Raw genomic sequence first — 23,506 nt, forward strand, 5'->3', positions numbered from 1 at the left:
GCCCCAGTGTGAAAGGGGTCTAACTGTTAGATTTTATGAAATGAAGGGAAAAAAAAAAAAAAATCGGCCAAATATATCGGCCCAAAAAAATCGGCATCACATATCGGCCATCGGCCACCGCGATTTCTAAATATCGGCATCGGCCAGAGAAAAACCCATATCGGTCGACCTCTAATTATTTCTTTGAATGTTATGCATATATGGGTTGTGTCACAACCATTTTTTTATTTTTTCCGTTTTGGGAGGAGTGTCTTGAGAATTTTTACAATTTTGGGTGGAGCCGCTGGAAACGATTGATATGTTGGATATTCATTTTTTTTCCCCTAATGTGTATTGTGTGTGGTGTGTGTTTTTTTTTTTTTTTTTTTTTTTTTTTTGCGACACATATATGGGACGTGTCACACATCCATTTTAAGGTGCTTAGACATATTTCTGCTCAGCCAGTTTCCCACCTCTGTCATGTATCTGTAGAGTTGGACATATAATCACATCCATGTATCTGGGCGGATCTTTCAGGAGAAACTGGGCTTTCATTTGCTGGTAAATGGTAATAGATATTTCCTAATTTTTTATTATCAAAGGGAAATGAGCAAAAAAAAAAATAGTAAAAAAAAATAATTTTAAATTAAAATGTAGTCCTACTGCCGAAGAGCAACCCAAAATAAATCCTGACAATCGCAGTGCTACCACCTATGTCAATGCCACTTGTTGTTTGTACCTGTAGTAGAACCCAGAAACAATTTATATATATATATATTACTGCTCTGTTGTTGCTGAGGTCTCTGATCTCCTCTCCACAGGTGAAGGTATGGACAGGGATGTCGGTGGGTCCTCAGTAGCAGCCACAAAAAGTTTTTTTTTTTTCCTTCTCACATCTCCATATGGAGGGGTCAGAAATGGAAGTTTGGCCATTTGACTCCACCCCCAAACTGCCACTAGTGCAGGGAGACAGAAGCTTAGCTGTACACGTCCCCCTAAGGCAGGGGTCTTCAAACTATGGCCCTCCAGTTGTTCAGAAACTAAAATCATGGGATGATCACGTGTAGTTCAGCGACAGCTGGAGGGCCATAGTTTGAAGATCCCTGCCCTAAGGTCTGCTCCCTCACACGTCTATGTGTAGTAGGAGTTTTCCATAGGACCAGGATCCCCCAAAACCAGTCCCGTTCAGCATCCAGGCTTTGGTTCACTCTGATTTCGGAGCTCAGGTGCGCCCCCACCATCCCAGTGGTCAGCAGGTGTCTTAGCAGTCAGAGAATTGAACACCGATTCATTTTCCATTGTGTTAACTACCTTTTTCTGATCAATATTTTTCAGATTCCAGAGCTGGATAAGGACACGGTTCATATGAAAGATCCGCAGAGGGTTGAAGAACTGATCATGGCATTGCAAACTGGAGGGGATAACAAATTACAGGTCAGTTTGAGTCATTTACACTTTAAGCCCGGTTCACACTGGTGAGGAAAAGTAGCGATTCCTGTACGTTTCCTGCACTGCGTAGCAATCGCACTGTGTTAATGCGATCTGCTGCGGGTGTCAATTAAAAGTTAACAGCACACCAAAAGCCGCTCACAAAATGCAGTGCGTTTGCCTGAATTGGATCGCATGGGTATGCACATGGTTCAAAATCAGAATCGCACAGGAATGCGGTGCGTTTCCTGCGTGAATTACATGCACTGTGACAGTGTAAACCGACAGTCAAGAAGAAATTGTATTCATGTTTTTTGTTCTCCTTACATGTACTTTGTCCCATCTCCTTAGGTGCTGTATAAGGCTAGCTGTGAGGTTGGCCAGGGTACCCCTTCTGCTGCTATGGCCGTCTGATAACGCCGCTAGCAAGGAGACGGCTACATTGAAAGATGGTGCATTTCTAAGTCTCCAAGCATTTCCCCAAGACAAGCTCTTCATAAGGAATGCAGGAGGACGGGGGGGCTTGTCAGATAAAATGTTCCAGACCAATTCTGGGAGACTAAGAGAAGTTCCATTTGTCAAAGTAAGCATCTCCTTGCTAGCTGCGTTATTGGACAGTGGTGGGGGGGGGGGGGGGGGGGGGGGGTGCACTCTGTCCAACCTGACAGCTTGGCTGGCCATACATTATACAATTTTCTTATTCAAGTTTCCTTTAGATTTACCTTCAAATATATAGTGCAAAAGCCTACCTGGTTGCATACATATGATATGGTTTTGGTAAATCTAAAGGAAAATTGTACAAAAAATTGTATAATGTATGGCTAGCCTTAGAGCGCTCCGAGGAAGCTGGGGCAAATTACTACATGTACATTTTTTTTTTTTTCTCTCTCTTAACTACTTCCCGCCCGCCCACCGTTGTTCTGGGGCGACGTCATGTGATGGTGCCCAGTTTAGCCGCCTGGGACGCGGTGCGACCCGGATCTCCGCAAACAGCTGCCATGCCATTTACCCATGTGATCGTCTGTGTCCAATCGCAGCCTATCGCATGTAAATAAGGAAGTGCCGTTTATCGGTTCTCCTCGCAACACACTGACAGAGTGTGAGGAAAGCTATAAAAAAGCAGGATCTCCTCACAGAAAAAAATGTGTAATCGGGGCACTGATCATCGGTGCCCTGATTACAATGCAGCCTCAACAGTGCCCATCAGTGAGGCCAATCTGTGCTCATCAGTCCCGCCCATCAGTGCTGCATATTAATGGCGCCTTATCAATGCCATCAGTGTAGGAGAAAAATTACTTATTTAAAAAATTTGCTTCCAGAAACTAAGAAACTTTTATATTTTCTTTTTTTTCAAATTGGTGGTGATTAAATACCACCAAAAGAAAGCTCTATTCGTGGGAAGAAAATGATAAAAAATGTATTTGGGTACAGTGTTGCATGACCACGCAATTCTCATTCAAAGTGTGACAGCGCTGAAAGCTGAAAATTGGCCTGCGCTGGAAGGGGATGAAAGTATTGACTTGGTTTTAAGGTGAACTAAAACTTTAACTTGGGGTGCAGAGTTTGACAAACGACACCACTTATCAAGCTCATCCATTGAGTCCAATGGGGCATTAAAGGGTTAAATCTATTTAGATGGTAAGCACCCAGGAGCAGGGTCTTCCTGCACTGAATTGTTGCTGTATTGATTCCCTTTATATTGTAAAGCACTGCACAAACTGTTGGCACTATATAAATCCTGTATTATAATAATAATAATAAATCGGGCAGTGAGGAGGCAATACAACACCTCACCCACCACCTGCGAAAGTGATGCCAATGCAGATCGCTCTTCAGAGGAAACCCCACTCCATCACAAGTGTGGAAGAGCCCTTACAGTGCAATGAATGGTGCCGTATAGCAATAAGCAGGCTCTATTAAGAGGTGGGAAGTTATTAATTTATTTTATAGGTTTCAATTTTTGGTAGAACAATGTATTAGCAGAGTATGTGTGTTTACTGTAAACCTTTATAAAATGTGGTGCTGTAGTAAACGGTAATAATGAATCTCAATTGGTTGGCTTCCAGGTGATTTCTGATTTTGATATGACACTCAGCCGCTTCAGGTTTAAGGGGGAAAGATGCCCCACCTGCTATAGTGAGTATATCGCTGTCGCCCCCCCCCCTACTGGTCTCCTGTAACATTCTCCGGGTAATAACGCTGCTGGCCATCTCCTCCCCATCTCTCCTACACAGATATCATTGACAACAGCAACATAATTAGCGAGGACTGCAGGAAGAAGGTGAGTCATGGGATGGTCTTTAATGCTGAATATGGTTTAGTGAATCGGTCTGGTCGATCGACAAAACATATAAGGGAGCTGTTTAACCTAATGAATGATCAGTATTTCTATCTATCCAGTCCTGAGATTTACAAAACATACCAGAATGCACAGCCAGGCAGCTCAAACGTTCAGTACCTGTAGAAGGGGGTACAGTGGTGTCCACTCTCCAAACCCAGCTTGCTGATTGGACAGTGATAGAGCAGCAGCACACTGGTGTTGTGAAATCTCCGCTTGCTCTGCCCTCGTTTCCCATCAACATGTTCTTTGTCAGTATATTTGCATGCAGCTAAGTGTTGCTGTGCAAAGGAATGGAAGAAGAACCTGTTCTGTCAAATTTAGATACTGTATATACTCGAGTATAAGCCGAGTTTTTCTGCACATTTTTTTTGTGCTGAAAGTGCCCCTCACGGCTTATACTCGAGTCAAGCACTTTTCTGGTGCAACATTTTCCGAACCGACTTTGGGGCCCCGTATCTCGGGGCCACTTGATGCTAGGAAAAATGCAAACCCAGTGGAACTAGCACTACAACATATTCAAAGCTGGGGTTCCTAGCATTAAGTGGCCCCGAGATATGGGGCCCCAAAGTCGGTTCAGAAAATGTCATTCTCTGCTGCAGAAAAGTGCTTGACATTTTCCAAACAGACTTTGGGGCCCCGTATCTCGGGGCCACTTGGTGCTAGTTCCACTGGGTTTGCACAGCAAATTTGGGGTTCCTAGCACCAAGTGGCCCCGAGATACGGGGCCCCAAAGTCGGTCAACTGTGTCCACCTGCAGCAATGTCATTTCGGGACCCTTTGGGTTCAGAGACCCCAAATTTTGGTTGCAGCTAGGGGGCATCTAGGAACCCTTAACTACCCAGTTTGAAGTTCAGGGGACCTGTGGCTGCAAATGGGCACAGTGAGGGATGCAAATGGGCATTGTTGACACTCTTTTTCCACTTACAGTAGCTGTGCATTTCTCACCCTAGGCTTATATTCGAGTCTATACGTTTTCCCAGTTTTTTGTGGTAAAATTAGGTGCCTCGGTTTATATTTGGGTCGACTTATACTCGAGTATATACAGTACTTACACTGATGGATTGTATATAAAAAATATATTTCATTGCTTATTAACCCCTTGGTGGGCCCCTAAGTGATCTCAAAAATATAAGGTGTGACTTATGCCTCGTACGCACGATCGGACTTTCCAACAACAAAACCGTGGAAATTTGTTCGAAGGGTGTTGGCTCAGACTTGTCTTGCATACACACGGTCACACAAATGTTGGCCAACAGTTACGAACGTAGTGACGTACTAGATGTACTAGACGTACTACGTGGTTTTTAAGCTCTTTAGCGCCACCCTTTGGGCACCTTCTGCTAATTTTGTGTTAGTAGAAGTGTGGTGAGTGTTGATTCGCGCTTTTCTTTTCGTGCTTTTCAGTTGGTTTCTGAACGGCCGTTCATCAACCAGCCATGTTGCGGAATTGGAGGAGATAACATGTCTCCTCCAATTCCGCAGCATGGCTGGTTGACGAACGGCCGTTCAGAAACCAACTGAAAAGCACGAAAAGAACCATTGGCCTTGGAGTTATTGCTTTGACATTATTTTTTTGGTTGAATAATGATTTTGATTTGGTATATTTTCTATATTTTTGGATGCATAGAATGCACTTTTTGGTTAAGTTCTATTGGCAGATGGCATGTCTAAATTTTTTTTTTTTTTTTTTTTTTTAATGCATAAATAAAAAAACAAAAAAACAAAAACATAATAATATTATTCTTTATCGCTAGAAAAAAAAAGCCTTTGAAAATTCGTTTGCAATAACTCCATCAGTATCACCAGCAAAGCAGCTTCATTATTATCCCATTAAGCAAGAAGAGAATTGTGCGCTGCATTTGGAGATTTCATAATTTGCCACGTCACAATTCTCCATTATAAATGCTAGTTTACAAGACCGTCCGCTTCTACTTCCGAGCATGCGTGTTTGTACTTTTGGACTTTTGTTCGACGGACTTGTGTACACACGATCGGAAAGTCCGACAACACACATTTGTTGGCGGAAAATTTGAGAACATGCTAGCCAACATTTGTTGGCGGAAAGTCCGACAACAAATGTCCGATGGACCATACACATCATCGGACTTACCGCCAACAAGCTCACATCCAACATTTCCCGTCCGAAAGTCCAATTGTGTGTACAGGGCATTAGACCCGTGTATGTGCCCACATCCCTATATATGATGGTACAAGTATGAAAGGCCAAAGGTCTATGGGACTTTTTAGGCACATTACTGCAATTTTTCATTATTACAAAGCTAAAAACATCCATAAATGGGTTGATACATTTGTTATATTGCATATTGTTCTCCTCTCGTAGATCCAGCTCCAAAATTGGATTTTAAAGTGGCTCTAAAGACTGAAGGGTTTTTTTTTTTTTACCTTCATACATGAAGGTTAAAAACACTCTGTGCAGAACCCCCCCCCCCCCCAACCCCTCTAAAATTTACCTGAGCCCCATCCTGATCCAGCAATGTGCATGAGAGCCTCGGCTCTCCAGGGACTCTCCCTCCTTGTTGGCTGACACAGCAGCCAGTGAGCCAATGAGGAGAGAGAGGGGTTGGGGCCATGCCATGGCTCTGTGTGTGAATGGACATGCAGAGCAGTGGCTTGGTTGCCCCCAGAGCAAGCTGTTTGTGCTGGGGGCCCTTGGCAGGAGGGAGGAGCCAGGAGCACTGGAAGGGGACCCCAGAGGAGGAGGATCAGGGCTGCTCTGTGGAAAACCACTACACAGAGCAGGCAAATATAGCATTTTTTTTTTTGTTTGTTTTTTTTAACTTGCTTTTTAATATTACTTTAAATATTGGTTCTATGTGATCGTGTAGTCATGTTCTAAGCCCAACGCGTTTCGAACTGTTTATCATGGACAAAGCAAAATAAAGATAAGATAAATATTTAGCCCTGTCATGTACTATATTCGCCATATACAGGTAAAAACATTTCAACCTGTGGACCCGGAGAATGCCTGGAGAAGTACACGGAGGAAGAAATGCATTTAAGGACTCAGGGATAGTTCCCGTACATATACAGACACCGCAGTATACTGATGGCGGATACTCCCCAGAATCCTGACCAGCTGCACCACTCTTGCTGAGAGCGAATGAAGTGTTTACCTGTACATGGCTGATAAGCATTGAGTTCTCATGATATAAATCAGCATTGCTTACCTCTGATTAAGATCTGTTCGAAACACGATGAGATTAGACCTTTTTGTACGGACATGTCAATGGATATGACCATATAGGACTGATATTTAAAGGATAAGTTCACCTTAACAGAAAAAAATGCACATATATTTGCAGAAAAAAAAAGTGCATTTATTATTTTTTTTCTGCAAGAGCCTGGAAAGCATTGCACCTGCAATCACTGGATCATGGCTGCAATGTGGTCTCCTGCATGCATGTCCTCCAGCCTGTACCTCCTGTATAGGATTTCTGTTTGAAAATCAGAGGAGAGCCCCCGCCTGCTATTACAAGTAGGGGGGGAGGGGGCAGGAGCTGGAACATGTCCCATGTTCCAATCCGAATACTGTCCAATATTAGCGTTGTATCTATGAGAAAAGAGCAATATTACATATGCATCAGTCGGTGCTTTAAGTGCCATCTTGCTGCTGGGAGGTGGAGTTTTCGGTCATGTGACCACTATGATTGATTTCACAGCACTCCCATGATGGTGATCCTGTCCCACCAGCTCCTGATTGTAAACTGGGATGAGCTCAGGCCTGTCTGGATTCTAGTCCGATCCCACTTGAGTGAGCCCGCCATGAAGCAGTCACTGTATTGGGCCAATCAACTGCGGCCAGTGCATTCCCTGTCCCAATGTCCCACATATACAAGTCATGCATATGTGTGGGGAACGTCTCTGCTGCTTATGATTGTACAGTACAAGTGACCACTTCCTGGTGGGCACTCTCAGGTGGGTTATAGACTAGGATCCAGACAGGCCGAAGCTCATCCCTAATCTAAATATGGTAACCAGGAGCTGTCAGTGATAGCTCGGTCATTATGCTGGGAGTGTGCAGTGAACAAGCTCTCAGCTACAATAGCTGCGCTTCATGGACACATATACAGGTGCATCTCATAAAATTAGAATATCAGCAAAAAGTAAATTTATTTCAGTAATTCAATTGAAAAAGTGAAACTCATATTTTATATAGATGTATTTCACACAGAGTGATATTTCAAGCATTTCTTTTAACCACCTCCGGACCGCCGCACGCTGATATACGTCCTTATTTTCACGGGGGATTTCGTTGTTATGGCAGCAGCTAGCTTCCATAACCCCGGTATCCTCTTGCTCGGCTGTTGGTCCGCTTGAAGATAAAAGTGTTCTCTGCGGCAGATTCGCCGCAAGATCACTTTTATCGGTGGCGGGAGAGGGCCCCCCCCCCTCCTGCCGCGCTTCGGTGACCTCCGCTACTTACCGGAGCCTTCGGCGGAGGCGATCGAATGTTCCTCCTTCCTTGGCATGGAGACGAGTGAGGGGAAGATGGCCCCCACCCGTCTCCATGACATTGCAGGATGGAAGCGACGTCAAACTCTCACTTCCGCCCATAGCTCTTAAAGGGACATTATTTTTTTTTTTTTTTTTTTATTATTATTGCATTTTAGTTTAAATTTTTGACCCCCAGATCTCATATTTAAGAGGTCCTGTCATGCTTTTTTTCTATTACAAGGAATGTTTACATCCCTTGTAATAGGAATAAGAGTGACATGTTATTTATTTTTTTTTTTTTTAAAACAGTGTAAAAATAAAAGGTAAAATAAATTAAACTCGCCCCGTCCCGCCAAGTTCGCATGCAAAAGCGAACGCATACGTGAGTAGTGCCCACATACCAAAACGGTGTTCAAACCACACAAGTGAGGTATCGCCGCAATTTTTAATTCAAAAAAGTGTATTTTTTCCAAAAAAAACTGTGCTTGTAAGACCGCTGCGCAAATACGGTGTGACAGAAAGTATTGCAACGACCGCCATTTTATTCTCTAGGGTGTTTTTAACTTGTAAACAACACATCTAAAAAAGAGGCTCGGTCCTTAAGTGGTTAATTTTGATGATTATTATAATCCCACCACCCAGAAGGGGAAGCTCCGCTTGTTTGGCGCCCCCTCCCGAAAGGTGCCAAACGTGGCAGTGGAGGGGGGAGCGGATACCTGTCAAAACCAGGTACCCACTCTTACTTCCGCGTAAGATCACCACAATCGTGCGACGATATACACAATTTCCGACCCCCTTCTCCTTACCCCCCTTTTCCTCTGGAAGACACGCAGGTCCCAGAAGAGAACGGGACCATTCAGAAAGCACAGCGCGACTTGCGCATGCGCAGTAGGAAATAGACTGTGAAGCCGGGTGCAGGCCTTCCCCTTAGTAAGGCATGCACCTGGAGCCGATGGAAAGATCGGCTTGGGGTGCCGATATTGCGGGATTCCAGGACCGGTATATCTTATATCCTTATATTAAAAGTCAGCAGCTACAATATTTGTGGCTGCTGACATTTAATCATTTCTTTTTTTCCCCAGGCTGGAACTCCGCTTTAATAATGCACAAATAGGCCCCTATTGTTCATTTGAATGCTTTTCCACTTTGGTATGGCATCCTTTAATAGGCAGTTCTAAAAATCGAACACATTACTTGTTGTGTACACTTTTTTCATAACCTTGTATTGTCTTTTTTTTTTCAGTTAAAGGATCTTTGTAACTTCTACTACCCTCTTGAAATTGACCCTCATCGGACCATTGAGGAGAAGTACCCGCTAATGGTGGAATGGTGAGAATATGTAGAGAGCAGTCAAAGCGAAGCTCCAGGCAAATCTAAAACTGGCCATACATTTATCTACTTCCGTTAAACCAGTGGGTTGAACTAATTAAAAAATTGACCCAATTCCCCTACACTTGATGTGAATGGGGGAATCCTCCCATTGAGCTGGGGAGACTTCCCCACCATCAGAACACACTTATTGGTGTTGCCAGATATAGCCGGCGGCGCTAATCGTTTGGGGAAAAAAAAGACGGGCTGGTTATACCGAAGTCAATCAATAGACCGGCCGGCCAATTCATGGATCAGAATTTGTCTGATCCCTGCTGAACCAGCCAAATTTCGATCTTTGTATGGCGCCTTTAACCACTCGTCGCCCGCCATATAGCAATACGACGTCGGCAAAGTCATTGCGATATCCTGACCGGACGTCATATGACGTTGCCAGGATATCAAGCCCCCGGGGGGCTGCGCATCTCGGCGATTGTTGTTGCGGTGTGTCACTCTGACACACCGCAACTCCAATCTAGGTAAAGAGTCGCTAATAGAGACTCTTTACCATGTGATCAGCCGTCTCCAATCACGGCTGATCACGATGTAAACAGGAAGAGCCGTTGATCGGATTTTACTCACTCGCATCTGTCAGACGCTAGTAGAGGAGAACCGATCAGCTGCTCTTCTGATGGGGGGGGTCTGTGCTGACTGATATCAGCGCAGCCCTCCCGAGGATGCCCACACTGGACCACCAGGGACGCTACCAGGGATGCCCAACACTAGTCACCACCAGGTATGTGAATCAGTGCCCACAATGGGCATCACTGATTGGCAGGCATTATTGTTTGGCACTGATTGGCATCCATCAGTATCATCCATTAATGTACATCAGTGCCCATCCGTGACGCCTATCAGTGCCCATCTGTACCGCCTTTCAGTGCCACCTATGTATACCCACCAGTGCCACATATTAGTGCCCATCATCAGTACCACCTCTTTGTTGCCACCTCATTGGTGCCCATCAGTGAAGGAGAAAACTTCCTTATTTACAAAGTTTTTTAACAGAAACAAACAAAAAAAGTTTTTTTTCAAAATTTTCTGTCTTTTTTTTTTTTTTTTTTTTGTTTATCAAGAAATGAACAAATTTGTGGTCATGACCGCGCAATTGTCATTCAAATTGCGACCGCGCTGAAAGCTGAAAATTGGTCTGGGCAGGAAGGTGTATAAGTGCCCTGTATTGGAGTGGTTAAAGCTCACCATACATAGTACAATCTTCTTTAGATCTACTAACCGCTATGTAGTGCAAGGGTCTGCCTGTTTGAATACAGATTGGTTGGATAGATTAGGTAGTTCATCATATATTACATAGTTTTGGTGGGTACAAAGATTCTACAGTCAGTTTGTAACATGTATGGTGACCCTAAAGAGCGACCCTTCAATCCAGTTATGTTTCGCTTAGATGTCGTTAACTGGTTCTGTTCTGTTTCAAATGGCGCTTTATTCATTGACCTGCCTCATAAGACCCAGTCTGTCCAGACAGTAAGGTCACCTGCTGGCTTGGCACCATCCAACATAGGCGGCACAGAAATTGAATACAACACAGTTTTTCTTCAGCTAATTGTAGTACAGAGGATGCAGTAGTAATAATAATAAATAATAACTGTAAAACTCCTTTTATTGAGACATTGGAGGGATTTACTAAAACTGGAGTACTCTGAATCTGTTACAGCTGTGCATGGTAGCCAATCGGCTTCTAACTTCAGTTTGGTCTATTAAGCCTTGACAATAAAACCTGGAAGCTGATTGGTTTGTAGAGCTTCACCAGATTTTGCACGCTCCAATTTTATAAATCTGGCCCATAAGGTTAGAAATCCATAAAAACAGACCTGCTTACATGGGTTTAGGACTGCGAAGCTGAAATGCGTAAGTAGGTCTGTTTTTATGGATTTGTGGGATTAAGGCCGCAAAGCTGAAACGTGTAAGCAGGTCTGTTATTATGGCTTTTCTAACCCTATATCTTAATCGTATATCTTTACATTCATTGTATTCAGCTGTAGTGCTGACTCTTCTGGATAACCCAACTTAAATCTATAAAAGAGGGACCTAAAATGAAATAGAGGGAGATCATGCAAATCATATAGAAACACAGGTGCAAAAATATCACATGAAAACTGGGATGATCTTGATGTTGCAGTCTTGATACCTGAAACAGTATTGTCTATGAGGCATCAAGTCACTTCTCGATAGGTGGCAAAGCATGTGTAACCACTTTGAGGTTTAGTAAAAGAAAAATACTTAACTGCATTCCATAAAAGTCACCCCGCTAGGTTTAATGTCAATGTGGCTGACTTCCAACACGGTACTCACCCTAAGCCACTCCGCTCTTAGGGCAGGGAATGTGTTGAATGTCATCTTTTGCACTGAGGTGTAAATGGAAAAGTCTCTCTTGGTGTGAAGGAATTTTAGATGACACTGTCCCCAGGAGATCCCGCTCTCAGCCTGCAACTTGGAGGGCACTCCTGTTTGAAGACTGAGTTGGAAGATATGGATGAATCTTCTAGGCCACTGACTACTAGTAAGACTCTTAATGTGTGTTGCTCAAGCTGTCTACCATGCCAGCTTTGATCTTGGTAGATAGATGTGCAACTGAACTGCTGCTTAGGCCAGATCTCCTTTGCAGTGATGAGGAATCAAAGGCCTTGAGGCTCTTGCAAGGACTCCTGTGAAGTAGAGTCTTGTTTCAAAGGACCTACAGTAGGTGTAGGGCTGATACATGGCAGTTCCTGTCACATTCTGAGAACTTCGCAAGAGACCACAAGGTTATAGTTAACTGCTACATAGATGTACAACATCTGAAGTAAATGTTGCGGTTCTTTACAAACTCCTTGCACTCTTTGAAGAGTTTTCTCTTGGAGCGGTCAACATTTCCTTAGAGGTTGAGACCGTAGGAGTTTACTTCTTTTTGCCCTTCTTTGAGATCACTGTTGGTAGTGGGTGTAACTCTTGTCTGTCTAATGAAAACAACATTTTTACAGTCTCTCTCTGCACTTAGTGTTGAGGTTCCCTCTTTCTATTTGGAGGGCTAGGGATGCTCAAGTCAACAATTGAAAAGCTTGGATCGTTCTTGGCTCTGGTTAAAGTGGTTGTAAAGGCTGAAGGTGTTGTACATTCATGCATTCTATGCATAAGGGTAAAAAACCTTCTGTGTGCTCCTCCCCTAATACTCACCTGAGCCCCGTCTCGATTCAGCCATGTGCATGAGAGCCTTGGCTGTCCCGGCTCTCTCTCTCTCTTCATTGGCTGAGACACAGCAATGGCTTCCACTGCTGTCAGTCACAGCCAGTGAGCCATTGAGAGAGTGGGGAGGGCCAAGCCACGGCTTTATGTGTCTTATGAACACATAGAGCAAGGCTCGGGAGCAAGCATGCACCAGTCCCCACATAGAAAGCAGCTTGCTATTTGGGGCACTGGTCAAGGAGGAGGAGCCAGGAGCGCCGATGTGGGACCCAAGAAGAAGAGGATCAGGGGGCTGCTCTGTGCCAAACCATTCTACTCAACAGGTAGGTATGATATGTTTGTTATTTTTTTTAAAAAACAATGCCTTTAATATAACTTAGTCTTTTATGAACTTTGAAAAGAAGAAGCAATGTTGTAGGGCCCATGGCTTGACACACCTTGTCCAAGTGAACTTGCATATCGCAGAATTCTCCTATGTCCTGGGTGACCGTAGAGGCACAATTCTGGCTATGTTGTACAATGTAAAATGCATTCTCGTCTTTTGATATCTTTGATGCCTGCTGGAAGTCACTGGAGGAATGTTAGGGTTTTGTACGAAGTTAACATCAGGGACGATCAAAGGGTTAACTGTGATCCCTGGGAGTGCTTTCTTACTGTGTGGGGGACGATTTAACTGTAGGAAGACAGAGATCCGTGTGTCTGCTTAGCAGAAACCCAAGATCTCTTTCTTCCTTACTAGCAGAACGGCGATCTGCCTTGTTTACATAGGCAGACCGCCGTTCTGCCTCTCTTGGAACTATCACCGGGTTTCCAGCAGACATCGCGTCTGCCAGACCCGCTGATTGGCGGGCCCCAGAGGTCATTAAGTGGTTAATGACAATTGTATGTAATATCCTGGAATGCCGTATTTTCTTTAAGAAAACATGTTATTGATTTTTTTAAAAAGAAAAGGAGAAAGGTGGAAAGGAGACTTGATGCTGCTCACATAAAAGGTAAAAAATATGAAGTCCTGATGGTTGACAGGAGTTCCACTTTAAATGCGTTGCCTTTGGTAATACGAAGGTTTATTGATGATCAAAATTGACTTCTAAGCTGATAGCAACCAATCGATCCCTACAGCCATTTCTAAAGTACCCATCTAAAATTGAAAGGAAAAATCTGTATCCTTTGATCAACAGACACTTGAATCCTATGCTTTCACTTAACAATCTGCTGATAAAGAGCTTTGTATTGCAGAAGCTTTGTGCTTTTTGACCAGCTTCTTCTAATCTTTGTGTCAGGTGGAGTAAAGCGCACACATTGCTCTGTGAACAGAGGATCGAGAAGCAAAAGCTAGCTCAGATTGTGAAAGAGGCTCAGGCTAAGCTACGGTAAGAGAACAACCATATGTTGGCCCACCCACCATTGCTTTTTTTTTTTAATGAGGCCTTCAGAGTTACAGTCCCCTTCGTAGTAATAATTGTGCATCTATAAATAAGGTTACCCAACGTTTTCATAGGAGACAATGACTGCTTCTGTGCAGTAGCCGCATTGCTCATCTGGGGAAAAAGCCACCAATGGATCAGCATTTCCTTTTCATTGGTGGATAGATACTGCATGGTTGTATCACCTAATGGCTTTGTATGTCCTCTTGTCACTCCAGTAACATGGTAGGTAAGTTTGAATAAAGACAACAGTCCATCCAGTTCAACCTGTGTAGGGGTGTGTGTGTGTGTGTGTGTGTGTGTGTGTGTGTAAATAATTTCCCATATTACCGTATATTGTTTTAGCTAATATGCACGTCCAAGAGTCTTTTAACACTATCCATACTTTCTGCCGACACCACCAATTGTGGAAGAGAGTTCCACATGCTTACCGCCTCGACAGTGACAAATCCCTTATGCATTTTAAAGTGATTGTAAAGGCTCGTCCTTTTTTTATTTTCTTTCTCTCTGCTTGGTGACACTAGACCTACATCAAAAAACTATCAATAATTGTTTTAGCTAATATGCAAATGGTGTATTACATGCTGTTCATACTCAGTCACTATGAGATTCATTTTTCTGTATTCTGCAAAAAAACTGGTTGATCCTGCTGCTCATCTCCACCTTACCCAATTCAGCTAGGGATTTTACAGCTGTGGTGGCAACTCTGCACATGCTCAGTTTTTTCGTTTTTTTTCCTATGGGAAGCATTTCCTTCCTATCATATCTGAGGAGCCCATGTGACTGTAGAGGAGTCACTCGTGGGCGTATACACAAAGGTAAATGAAAGCTCACTCCCTCCTCTCGTCCATACCCACTAACCAGCTAAACACAATGGGTGTGGGATAAGGGGCATATCTACCACGAGGCAAATAAGACGTTTGCTTTGGGTGGCATTTAACAAGGGGGTGGTACGGCCCCCCCAGGCAGAAGGGACACTAGCGAGGACTGCAGAGAACAGGGGTGGATTGGGCTGCTGATTTGATGCGCCAAAAAGGCCACTGCAGACAGACTGACCACCTCGCTTGCTCCACCTTCGCTGCTGGCTCTACTGCCCACTGGTTGCTAGGGCTTTCATGCCTGGCAACCAGTGACATCACTAATGCAGAGCGAGGCTGAGGCCCCAGCATTCAAAGCGGAGGAGGATTTAACTTCCTCCGCCAATCCGCTCCTAGTGCTTTAGCTTCACCCACCTCCCTCTTCTCGCATGGCATACTCAGAGGGAAGGGAAAGGGAACTGCCAGAACTCAGTTGAGAGCAACTCTAAAAACTCTGAGGATGAGGTCAGGCGCTAGGGATGGATTGGAACCGTGTGTGTCATGAGGGAGCCGGGCACTTCAGAGACCAATACAAAGAGGAGGGGTTCATTCTGGGACTTGCAGCCCTTCACTTTTGGATGATGTGACACCCCCCACCCCAAAAGCAAAGGACAACAGGTCCCAGCATGAGCCCCTCAGAGCTGAGGATGTGAACCCCCCCAACTAGTAAAGGACTACAGGTCCCAGCATGAACCTGTGAGATCTAAGGGGTCACATCCTTAGATCTCAGGGGTTCACGCTGGGACCCTCAGAAAAGTGAAGGGCTGCAAGTCTCGGCGTGAACCCCTCAAAGCTGAGGTCCTGACCCCCCCCTCCCCCCAACTAGCGCTCCAGTGAGAAGAGGTGGAGCCTAAAGAGGAAAGGGTGGGGTTTACAAAGAATGGGGTAAGGCAAATTTAGATAGGGTGGGCTCCCAATTTTAGTGTTGCCTAGGGCACAAATCCAAAATACACCACAGGGCGGGATATTGCATGTAGATTGATGGAGCCTTCACCTCCCTCTTATTCACACAGGTTGGAGGGGCATGACACAGTTTGTGGCTGGCAAAAATCTGCGCACACCGTGTTATTGCCAAAAAAATAATAAAGATTTAATTTCAAATATATATTTGTATGCCATTTTAAAATACTTTATTGATATTAACAATTTATTTTAACTCTGTATTCCAAAGGCTGTTTTTTTTATTTTGAGCATGTGACCAGGGGCAGAGGACTAGCAGCTTCTCCTGCTTATGTGTCCCTGCAGACAGGCTGGGAAAGATCTGGTTCGTGTGACAGCTGTATATCTTAAGGTACTTGGATGTTTGGGTTTTTTTTAATTAAAATAATTACAGTGCCTTCATTCACATACAGAAATAGAAGGGAGGATGTAAATTGAACAGTGTGTGTTCAGTATCACTTTTATGGTCAGTTTCTTTTTTCCTAATCCGCCATTCAATATGATTTTCATCCTTGCATTATCTATACAAAGCTAGTTTGTTTGGCTTTTTTGTTTTTTTGTTTTTTTTTCAGGGATGGTTTTGAGAATTTTTTTGGCACTCTATACCAGAATGAGATCCCTCTGTTTATTTTCTCTGCTGGTATTGGAGATATTCTGGAAGAGATTATCCGCCAGGCTGGAGTTTATCATCCCAATATTAAGGTGGTCTCAAACTACATGGACTTTGATGATCAGGTAAGTGAAATGCCAAATCCACCGACCTGTGGGGCAGCCCTGCTGAAAACTGGTGCTGTGCACTGTTATAGGGGACCAAGTGGGGTTTACTTGACAAGGGAGACCAAGTGAGATCTAACCATGCAACAGGGTGGTCAGGGTGTCCTAGTAACACTTATAAGGGCACTATCAAGTGACAGTGGAAGAGTCCTGTTACACCAAAAGAGAATAGAAGGGTTCATAATACTGGACAGAGATTGAGGAAAAGGTGAAGTTTTGCTGCAGATGGGTCAGAAAAAAAAAAGGAACGATGGGTTAGTTGAGGCAAGGCCAGTCCCAAGTGGTCCCTAGCAATTACCTTTCAGAGAGTGTCATTGAAGGAGGCTGTGTGGGCAGCGTGGCTACCTACAATGATGAAAGTATGACCATATAGCACACTAACCTGGGGGATCAAAAAGATTCTGCTATACAGTGACTGGAACATCATGTGTCCAGATGGGCAAAAAGAGGTCAAGCAGCAGTCCCTGTGAATTCCAATGATTTCCCTGAGAGGTGACTACGTCTCTTCCCCTTTTTTTTTTTTTTCTATTATTATAGTATCTGTTTATTCATTTTCAAAAATATAGTGGTAACAGGCACTTTTCAAAGTAGCATTGAGTACACACTGAGTTTATAGAACATATGGCCAAACATGGCCAGCATAGTAGTAAAACCATAACATAACCCATAGACCCAGATGGAGGAGAATTACATAGAATAACATAGCAAAATTGCCTTAGAAGGACCACACTGGGCCCAAAGTACTACCATCTCTTAAAATGGGATCTTTCTCTACCATAGACATTGCAATGTAGCTTGCTGAACGCTTAAAATGTGCTAGGGTTGTCAGTCATGGGATATGCAACATAGGGTAGTCTTGCCATTTGGTAATCAACAGCTAAAACTAATTGTAGTAATTGAAATAGAGACTAAAGCAGGATGGGGTTATGTGTAGATACACGGTTGCACTTCCGGGTCTGGGCGTGCATGCGTGCGGCCGGTTGCCCGCTCCTGCTGTGATTAGACAAAATGTGAGCTGATTTGTGGGTACCGCGGACTCGATGTTCGCCGGTACCAGCCGATCGTTAGACTTAGAGCCAGAACGGTGATCTGCCTATGTAAACAAGGCAGACTGCTGTCAGTAAGAAAGGCTTTGATCCTGTGTTCCTCCAAAGCAGGAACTTGGATCAATGTCCTCCTATAGTAAAAGCAGCTCACACACTCAGTGGGAAAACACAATGTTAGGCACACAGTTAACCTTTTGATCGCCCCTGATGGTAACCCCGTCCCAGCCAGTGTCATTAATACAGTAACTGCATATTTTTAGCACTGATCACTGTATTGGTGTCACTGGTCCCCAAAAAGTGTCAGTGTCCTGATTTGTCCGCCGCAATATCGCAGTCCCTCTAAGTCACTGATCACCACCATTACTAGTATGAAAAATAAATAAATAAAAATTCCAGTGTATATATCCCATAGTTTGTAGACGCTATAACGTTCACGCAAACCAATCAATATACGCTTGTTGGGAATTGTTTTACCATAAATATGTAGCAGAATACATATTGGCCTAAATTGATTAAGACTTTTTTTTTTTTTGTTTTTTTTTTTTTTTTTTTTTTTTTAATTTTCAGTCTTTTTTTTTTTTTTTTCTCATTTTATAGCGCAAAAAATAAAAAATGCAGCGATTTGATCAAATACCACCAAAAGAAAGCTCTGTGTACTATGTTGCATGATTGTGCAGTTGTCAGTTAAATTAACGTAGGGCCAAAAAGCAAACAATGGCCTGGTCATGAATGGTGGTAAATCTTTCAGAGGTCAAGTGGATATAAATCCCAATTAATGATACCAAGATCAAAAGAAACTTCAAATATGCACCAAAGTGATTTAACCACTTCAGCTCTGGAATTTTTGCCCCCCTCCCTGACCAGGCCATTTTTTGCGATACGACACTGTGTTACTTTAATGATTACGCAGTCATGTGACACCGTACCCAAATAGAATGCATGTCCTTTTTTTCCCACAAAAAGAGCTTTCTTTTGGTGGTATTTGATCACCTCTGCAGTTTTTATTTTTTGCCCTAGAAAAATATTTTTGACAATTTTGAAAAGAAATTAATATGTTCTTTTTTTTTTTTCTTTTCTTCTTAGGGTATTCTTACTAATTTTAAGGGTAAGCTTATACACACGTACAACAAGAACAATTCCGTCCTGATGGATGCTGAATATTTCCAGCAGATGAGCCATCGCAGTAACATCATTCTTCTTGGAGATACGCTGGGCGACCTCACAATGGCCGAAGGAGTCACAAAATTGGACAACATTCTTAGGATTGGCTACCTCAATGACAAGGTGAGGCTCCAACTCGGTGGCGTAATCTTCATGTGCGCTGTGTGTGCTGTGCACAGGGGCCCCGAGGGTGGTGAGGTCCACTGTACTGTGTACATATGGAGAAGAATATTCCTTATGAAAAACATACTGTTTCATTGTCAACACTGTTTCTTTGCCAGGTAGCGGGTGCACTGCCAATGCTGCTAGTGTATTCTTGATAACAACATACTCACAGGACTCCAGGGAGCTAGGGGCAGACGTCAATGTTACCCTGGGGATGGGGGACGGGTACCAATGTTACCCTGGGGATGGGGGCAGGCGCTATTATTACCCTGGGGATCAGGGCAGGTGCCAGTGTCATACTGTGGGGGCGAGCACCAATTTTACCCTGGGGTTGCGGTTGGGCACCGATGTTATGCTGGGGTGCAACAGGATGTTCCACGGTTGTGGACAGAAGTAGCAATTTAGCTGCCCACAAACCCAAAGGCTGCATTCACATCTAAGTGTTCTATAATTGCGCACGAAAGCTCATGTTTTCACAGGCCATATTATCGCGCTTGTGGTGCCATTCATTGTTAATGGCACCCAAAATGCCGCAAGCAGACGTTTGATAAATGTGCAGTTAAAAAAATGCATGAAGCTCAATATTCAAAAAAGGTATACAAGTTTCTTTGGCGCATTTGTTGTGCATAGAGCAGCCCATTGAAATGCATCAACTGCCCTATGTGAGTAGTGCAAAAATGTGTGTTGATGAGACACTGGGCTTGAACCTAGCCTAAGGGTAGGCTCATGTATGAGTGTTGGGAACATTTGCAAAATCACACGCTTTTTCGACATGCAGAGAAACGCACTTCCTTTTTAAAAAACGTGCAGCACAGACATTAATTGTTAAAGCTCAACTCCATCTTTTGATATACTTTACATAGTTCAGCTTGGCCCAAACATACTTTGTCCCTCACTAACATACTGCACTGTGTTCTGGGCTTCATCTGAGACTTTAAATCTCATATGTGGAACACAATAGAGCCTATCTGATTGGCGCTCAGCCATTCAGAGAAAGCGATTTATATTCTTCATTGAATACAGAGCTTCCACTGATTTGGCTGAGTCAGAGGTTCTGACATCATCAGACTGCCTCTCTGACCCAGTTAGAGGAAGCTTTGTATTCCGTGATATAATACAATCCCTTTCTCTGAATGGCTGAGCGCTGCTGTAATAGACTCTGATGTTCTGGGTATGAGACAGGAAGTCTAGCCTGGGACCTGGAACACAGTGCAGTATGTTGTATGTAGCCGCAGCTACGCACAGTTTATACCGCACATCCAGCGGCTTCACACGTTAGTGAGGGACGTAGTTTGTTTGTAAAGTATATCAAAAGAAGAAGTTCAGCTTCAGTGGCACCCCACGCATCTGCAAATGTGCGTGCCACACCACATAGTGCCATGGTACCATGCAGATTGGTGCAGCGCGTTTTTGGAAAGGAGTCGGAGAGTAGGGCAGCCCGTTGAAATGAATGGGCTGCCCTACATGTGATATGCAAAAACATGTCTGCACTTGGTCCAACCTGAAGGTGTGAACCAAGCCCAAAGCCACCTTCTGTTTTAGTGAAGCTTATATTATATAATTAATTTGGACCAAGCTTATGGGTAAGATTATTATTTTGGACTAATGCCCCGTTATTGGTGTGGCCCTGGACTTCCCCATAATTATGTCTCTTTTGCAGGTGGAGGAGCTGATGGAGCAGTTTCTACAGTCTTATGACATAGTGCTGGTGAGAGATGAAACTCTGGATGTGGCGAACGGCATTCTTAATTGCATTACCGCCAAGAACTAATCATCTTCTTACAGTCTATCACCAAACTACTCTCCAATCATGCAACCTGCCAAGATACTTCCTGACTCTACGGACAGGACAGACCTCACACAAGACAGACCGATGTCTTCTACAACTAATATCAATCCAAAACTGACATACTTCCCCCAAGCTTTTTTAGTTGATTAATTACACTTCCTTAACTCCTTGAAACATAATTAAAATTAACATTTACTTTGTCGCTATGGGCAACATAAATTTTTAGGGTTGTCCTGATACTGATTGCAGGAGTACTTGTACTGTGCGGGGAAGTTATAATCACCGATCTCCCTGTGTGGCTTTCAATCAAGCAGCTGACAGCCGCTTCTCCTGTCCCCTCCGCAGCTTTCAGCTGCTTTATCGAAACCAGACAGGGAGATTGGTGGTTATAACTTCCCCTGCCGCCACACCGATTTGTTCCCGAGTGTCCCCTGTATGCTCCTCCGATTTCACCCCCCCCCCCCCCCCGTCCTCCTCCCATTCTCGACCCCCCTAAAACCGCGCCCCCCCCCGTCCTCGATTTCCGCTCCCCCCTCCATCCTCCGATTTCCGCTCCCCCCTCCATGTGCTCCTCCACAAGAAAAGGAAACCTTGTAATAAGTATTCTAAAGTAAAAATAATAATAAATTTAATAAAATAAACACTGACTGTCCACTTCCCCGAAAAAAAGGACACATTGTATATAATATATATATAATGATAAAAAAAATAAATTGTAAAAATAAAATAAAAAGCTATTGACCCAGTCCACGCCTCATCAGTGCCACATTAAAAAAAAGTATTGGTAATCAGTATCGGCGAGTACTTGAAAAAAGTATCGGTACTTGTACTCGGTCATAAAGTGGTATCGGGACAACCCTATTAATTTTTCAGCTTTTTTATTCTTTGTTTACGAAGCCGAGGATAGCTGAGTAAAAGGAGATGACTTCTAGTGGGGGTTATGTACTGAAAAGTGCAAAACCTGGTGCAACTCTGCATAGTAACCAATCGGCTTCCATGCTTTATTGCCAAAGCTTAACCACTTGACCTCCGGAAGGTTTACCCCCCCCCCCTCTTCATGACAAGGCCATTTTTTGCGATACGGCACTGCGTTAATTTAAGTTCATTTAAATTGCGCAGTCATGTGACACTGTACCCACATTTTTTTTTTCCCACAAATAGAGCTTTCTTTTGATGTTATGTGATCACCTCTGTTTTTTTCTTTTTGTGCTATAAACAAAAAAGTCTGACAATTTGGGTAAAAAAAATCTACATTTTTTTTTTTTACTTTCTGCTGTAAAACCTATCCAATAATTTAAAAAAAAAAAAAAATCAAATTTCTTCATAAATTTAGGCCAATATGTATTCTGCTACATATTTTTGGTAAATAATCCCAATGAGTGTATATTGATTAGGACCAGTGAACACTAAGTCAGTGATCAATGCTAAAGAATATGCACTGTCACTGTACGAATAGGGCTGCCACCTCATCCCTATAAACCCAAACACATATTAATTACACAGGTTCTGTGGCTAATTTAATGCAGATAAGGCACTAAGTGAGTTTAATTACTAATCTGCATTAAATCGGCCACAGAACCTGTGTAAATAATATGTGTTTGGGTTTAAAGGGATGAGGTGGCAACCCTATGTACTAATGACACTGGCTGGGAAGGGGTTAATGTCAGGGGGCGATTAAAGGTTTAACTGTGTGCCTAGCCAGTGTTTTACTGTACTGTGTGAGGTGCTTTTACAAGGGGAAGAGATGGAGTTAAGGGACACAAACGTCATCCCTTCCCCCATCAGAACAGCGGTCTGCCTAACTATTCACCCGCTGATCGGCTATGAATCACAGTGGAAGCGAGCCGCCGATGGCCCCCTAGCCGGAAGTGTTAGATCATGTATGTATGTATGTATGTGTGTGTATGTATGTATGTATGTATGTATGTATGTATGTATGTATGTATATATATATATATATATATATATATATATATATATATATATATATATATATATATATATATATATACACACACATACATACCTGATCTTGCGTGCAGGATTGAACAAGCTGAATTAGAAGCTGATTGATTACCATGCACAGCTGCACCAGATTCTGAGTGCTCCGGTTTTAGTAAATCTACAGTGTTTTTTTAAGTAACTTCCTTTTTTGTTTTTGTAATTGGCTTAACGGAAGACAGAGGCTATATTTTATGTGGTTAGACAGGTTCCCTTTTAATACATTTTTCAGTTCACTTTTTAAACTATGTCTTTGTGATGATTAAATGTGGTTGTTTTATACAAGAAAATGAGAAGGCTGTCTTTTCTGGGAAGAATGTACATAGGTTTATACGTGTCTGCCTTATTCAATTCATTGTTTATGGCAATCCTGTGCTTTTCTCTAGCAGGGCAAAGCTATAGATTTCCTTTATTGCTCCCCAACAGCACATAATCCTATTTCCTCAGCTCCCTTAAAGAGTTCTCAGTCCTGTGTAAGCTCCAGTTATTTGGAATTGTAGGATACACAGAGCATCTTCTTCCCTTCCAGCATCTGAATGGAGCAGCAGGAGAGTGAAGTATACAATGAAGGAAAAAAGTATTTGATCCCTTGCTGATTT

At 43.2% G+C, this 23,506-nt stretch overlaps 1 protein-coding gene across 1 annotated transcript in view; it reads left to right on the forward strand.

Annotated features, from left to right (window-relative positions):
- The window catches only part of NT5C3B (5'-nucleotidase, cytosolic IIIB), a 29,046-nt gene extending 5,849 nt beyond the window's left edge, over nucleotides 1-23,197 (forward strand). Inside the window, exons 2-9 of the mRNA XM_073607900.1 lie at nucleotides 1,315-1,413; nucleotides 3,474-3,543; nucleotides 3,642-3,688; nucleotides 9,447-9,532; nucleotides 14,032-14,121; nucleotides 16,544-16,706; nucleotides 18,875-19,075; nucleotides 20,778-23,197. Coding sequence (XP_073464001.1) covers nucleotides 1,315-1,413; nucleotides 3,474-3,543; nucleotides 3,642-3,688; nucleotides 9,447-9,532; nucleotides 14,032-14,121; nucleotides 16,544-16,706; nucleotides 18,875-19,075; nucleotides 20,778-20,888 — 867 coding nt within the window. The 3' untranslated portion in view covers nucleotides 20,889-23,197. The remainder of the gene's footprint in view (nucleotides 1-1,314; nucleotides 1,414-3,473; nucleotides 3,544-3,641; nucleotides 3,689-9,446; nucleotides 9,533-14,031; nucleotides 14,122-16,543; nucleotides 16,707-18,874; nucleotides 19,076-20,777) is intronic.
- The last annotated feature ends 309 nt before the right edge of the window (nucleotides 23,198-23,506 follow it).

This window comes from Aquarana catesbeiana, linkage group LG12, assembly GCF_042186555.1.
Source record: "Aquarana catesbeiana isolate 2022-GZ linkage group LG12, ASM4218655v1, whole genome shotgun sequence".
NCBI lineage: Eukaryota > Metazoa > Chordata > Amphibia > Anura > Ranidae > Aquarana > Aquarana catesbeiana.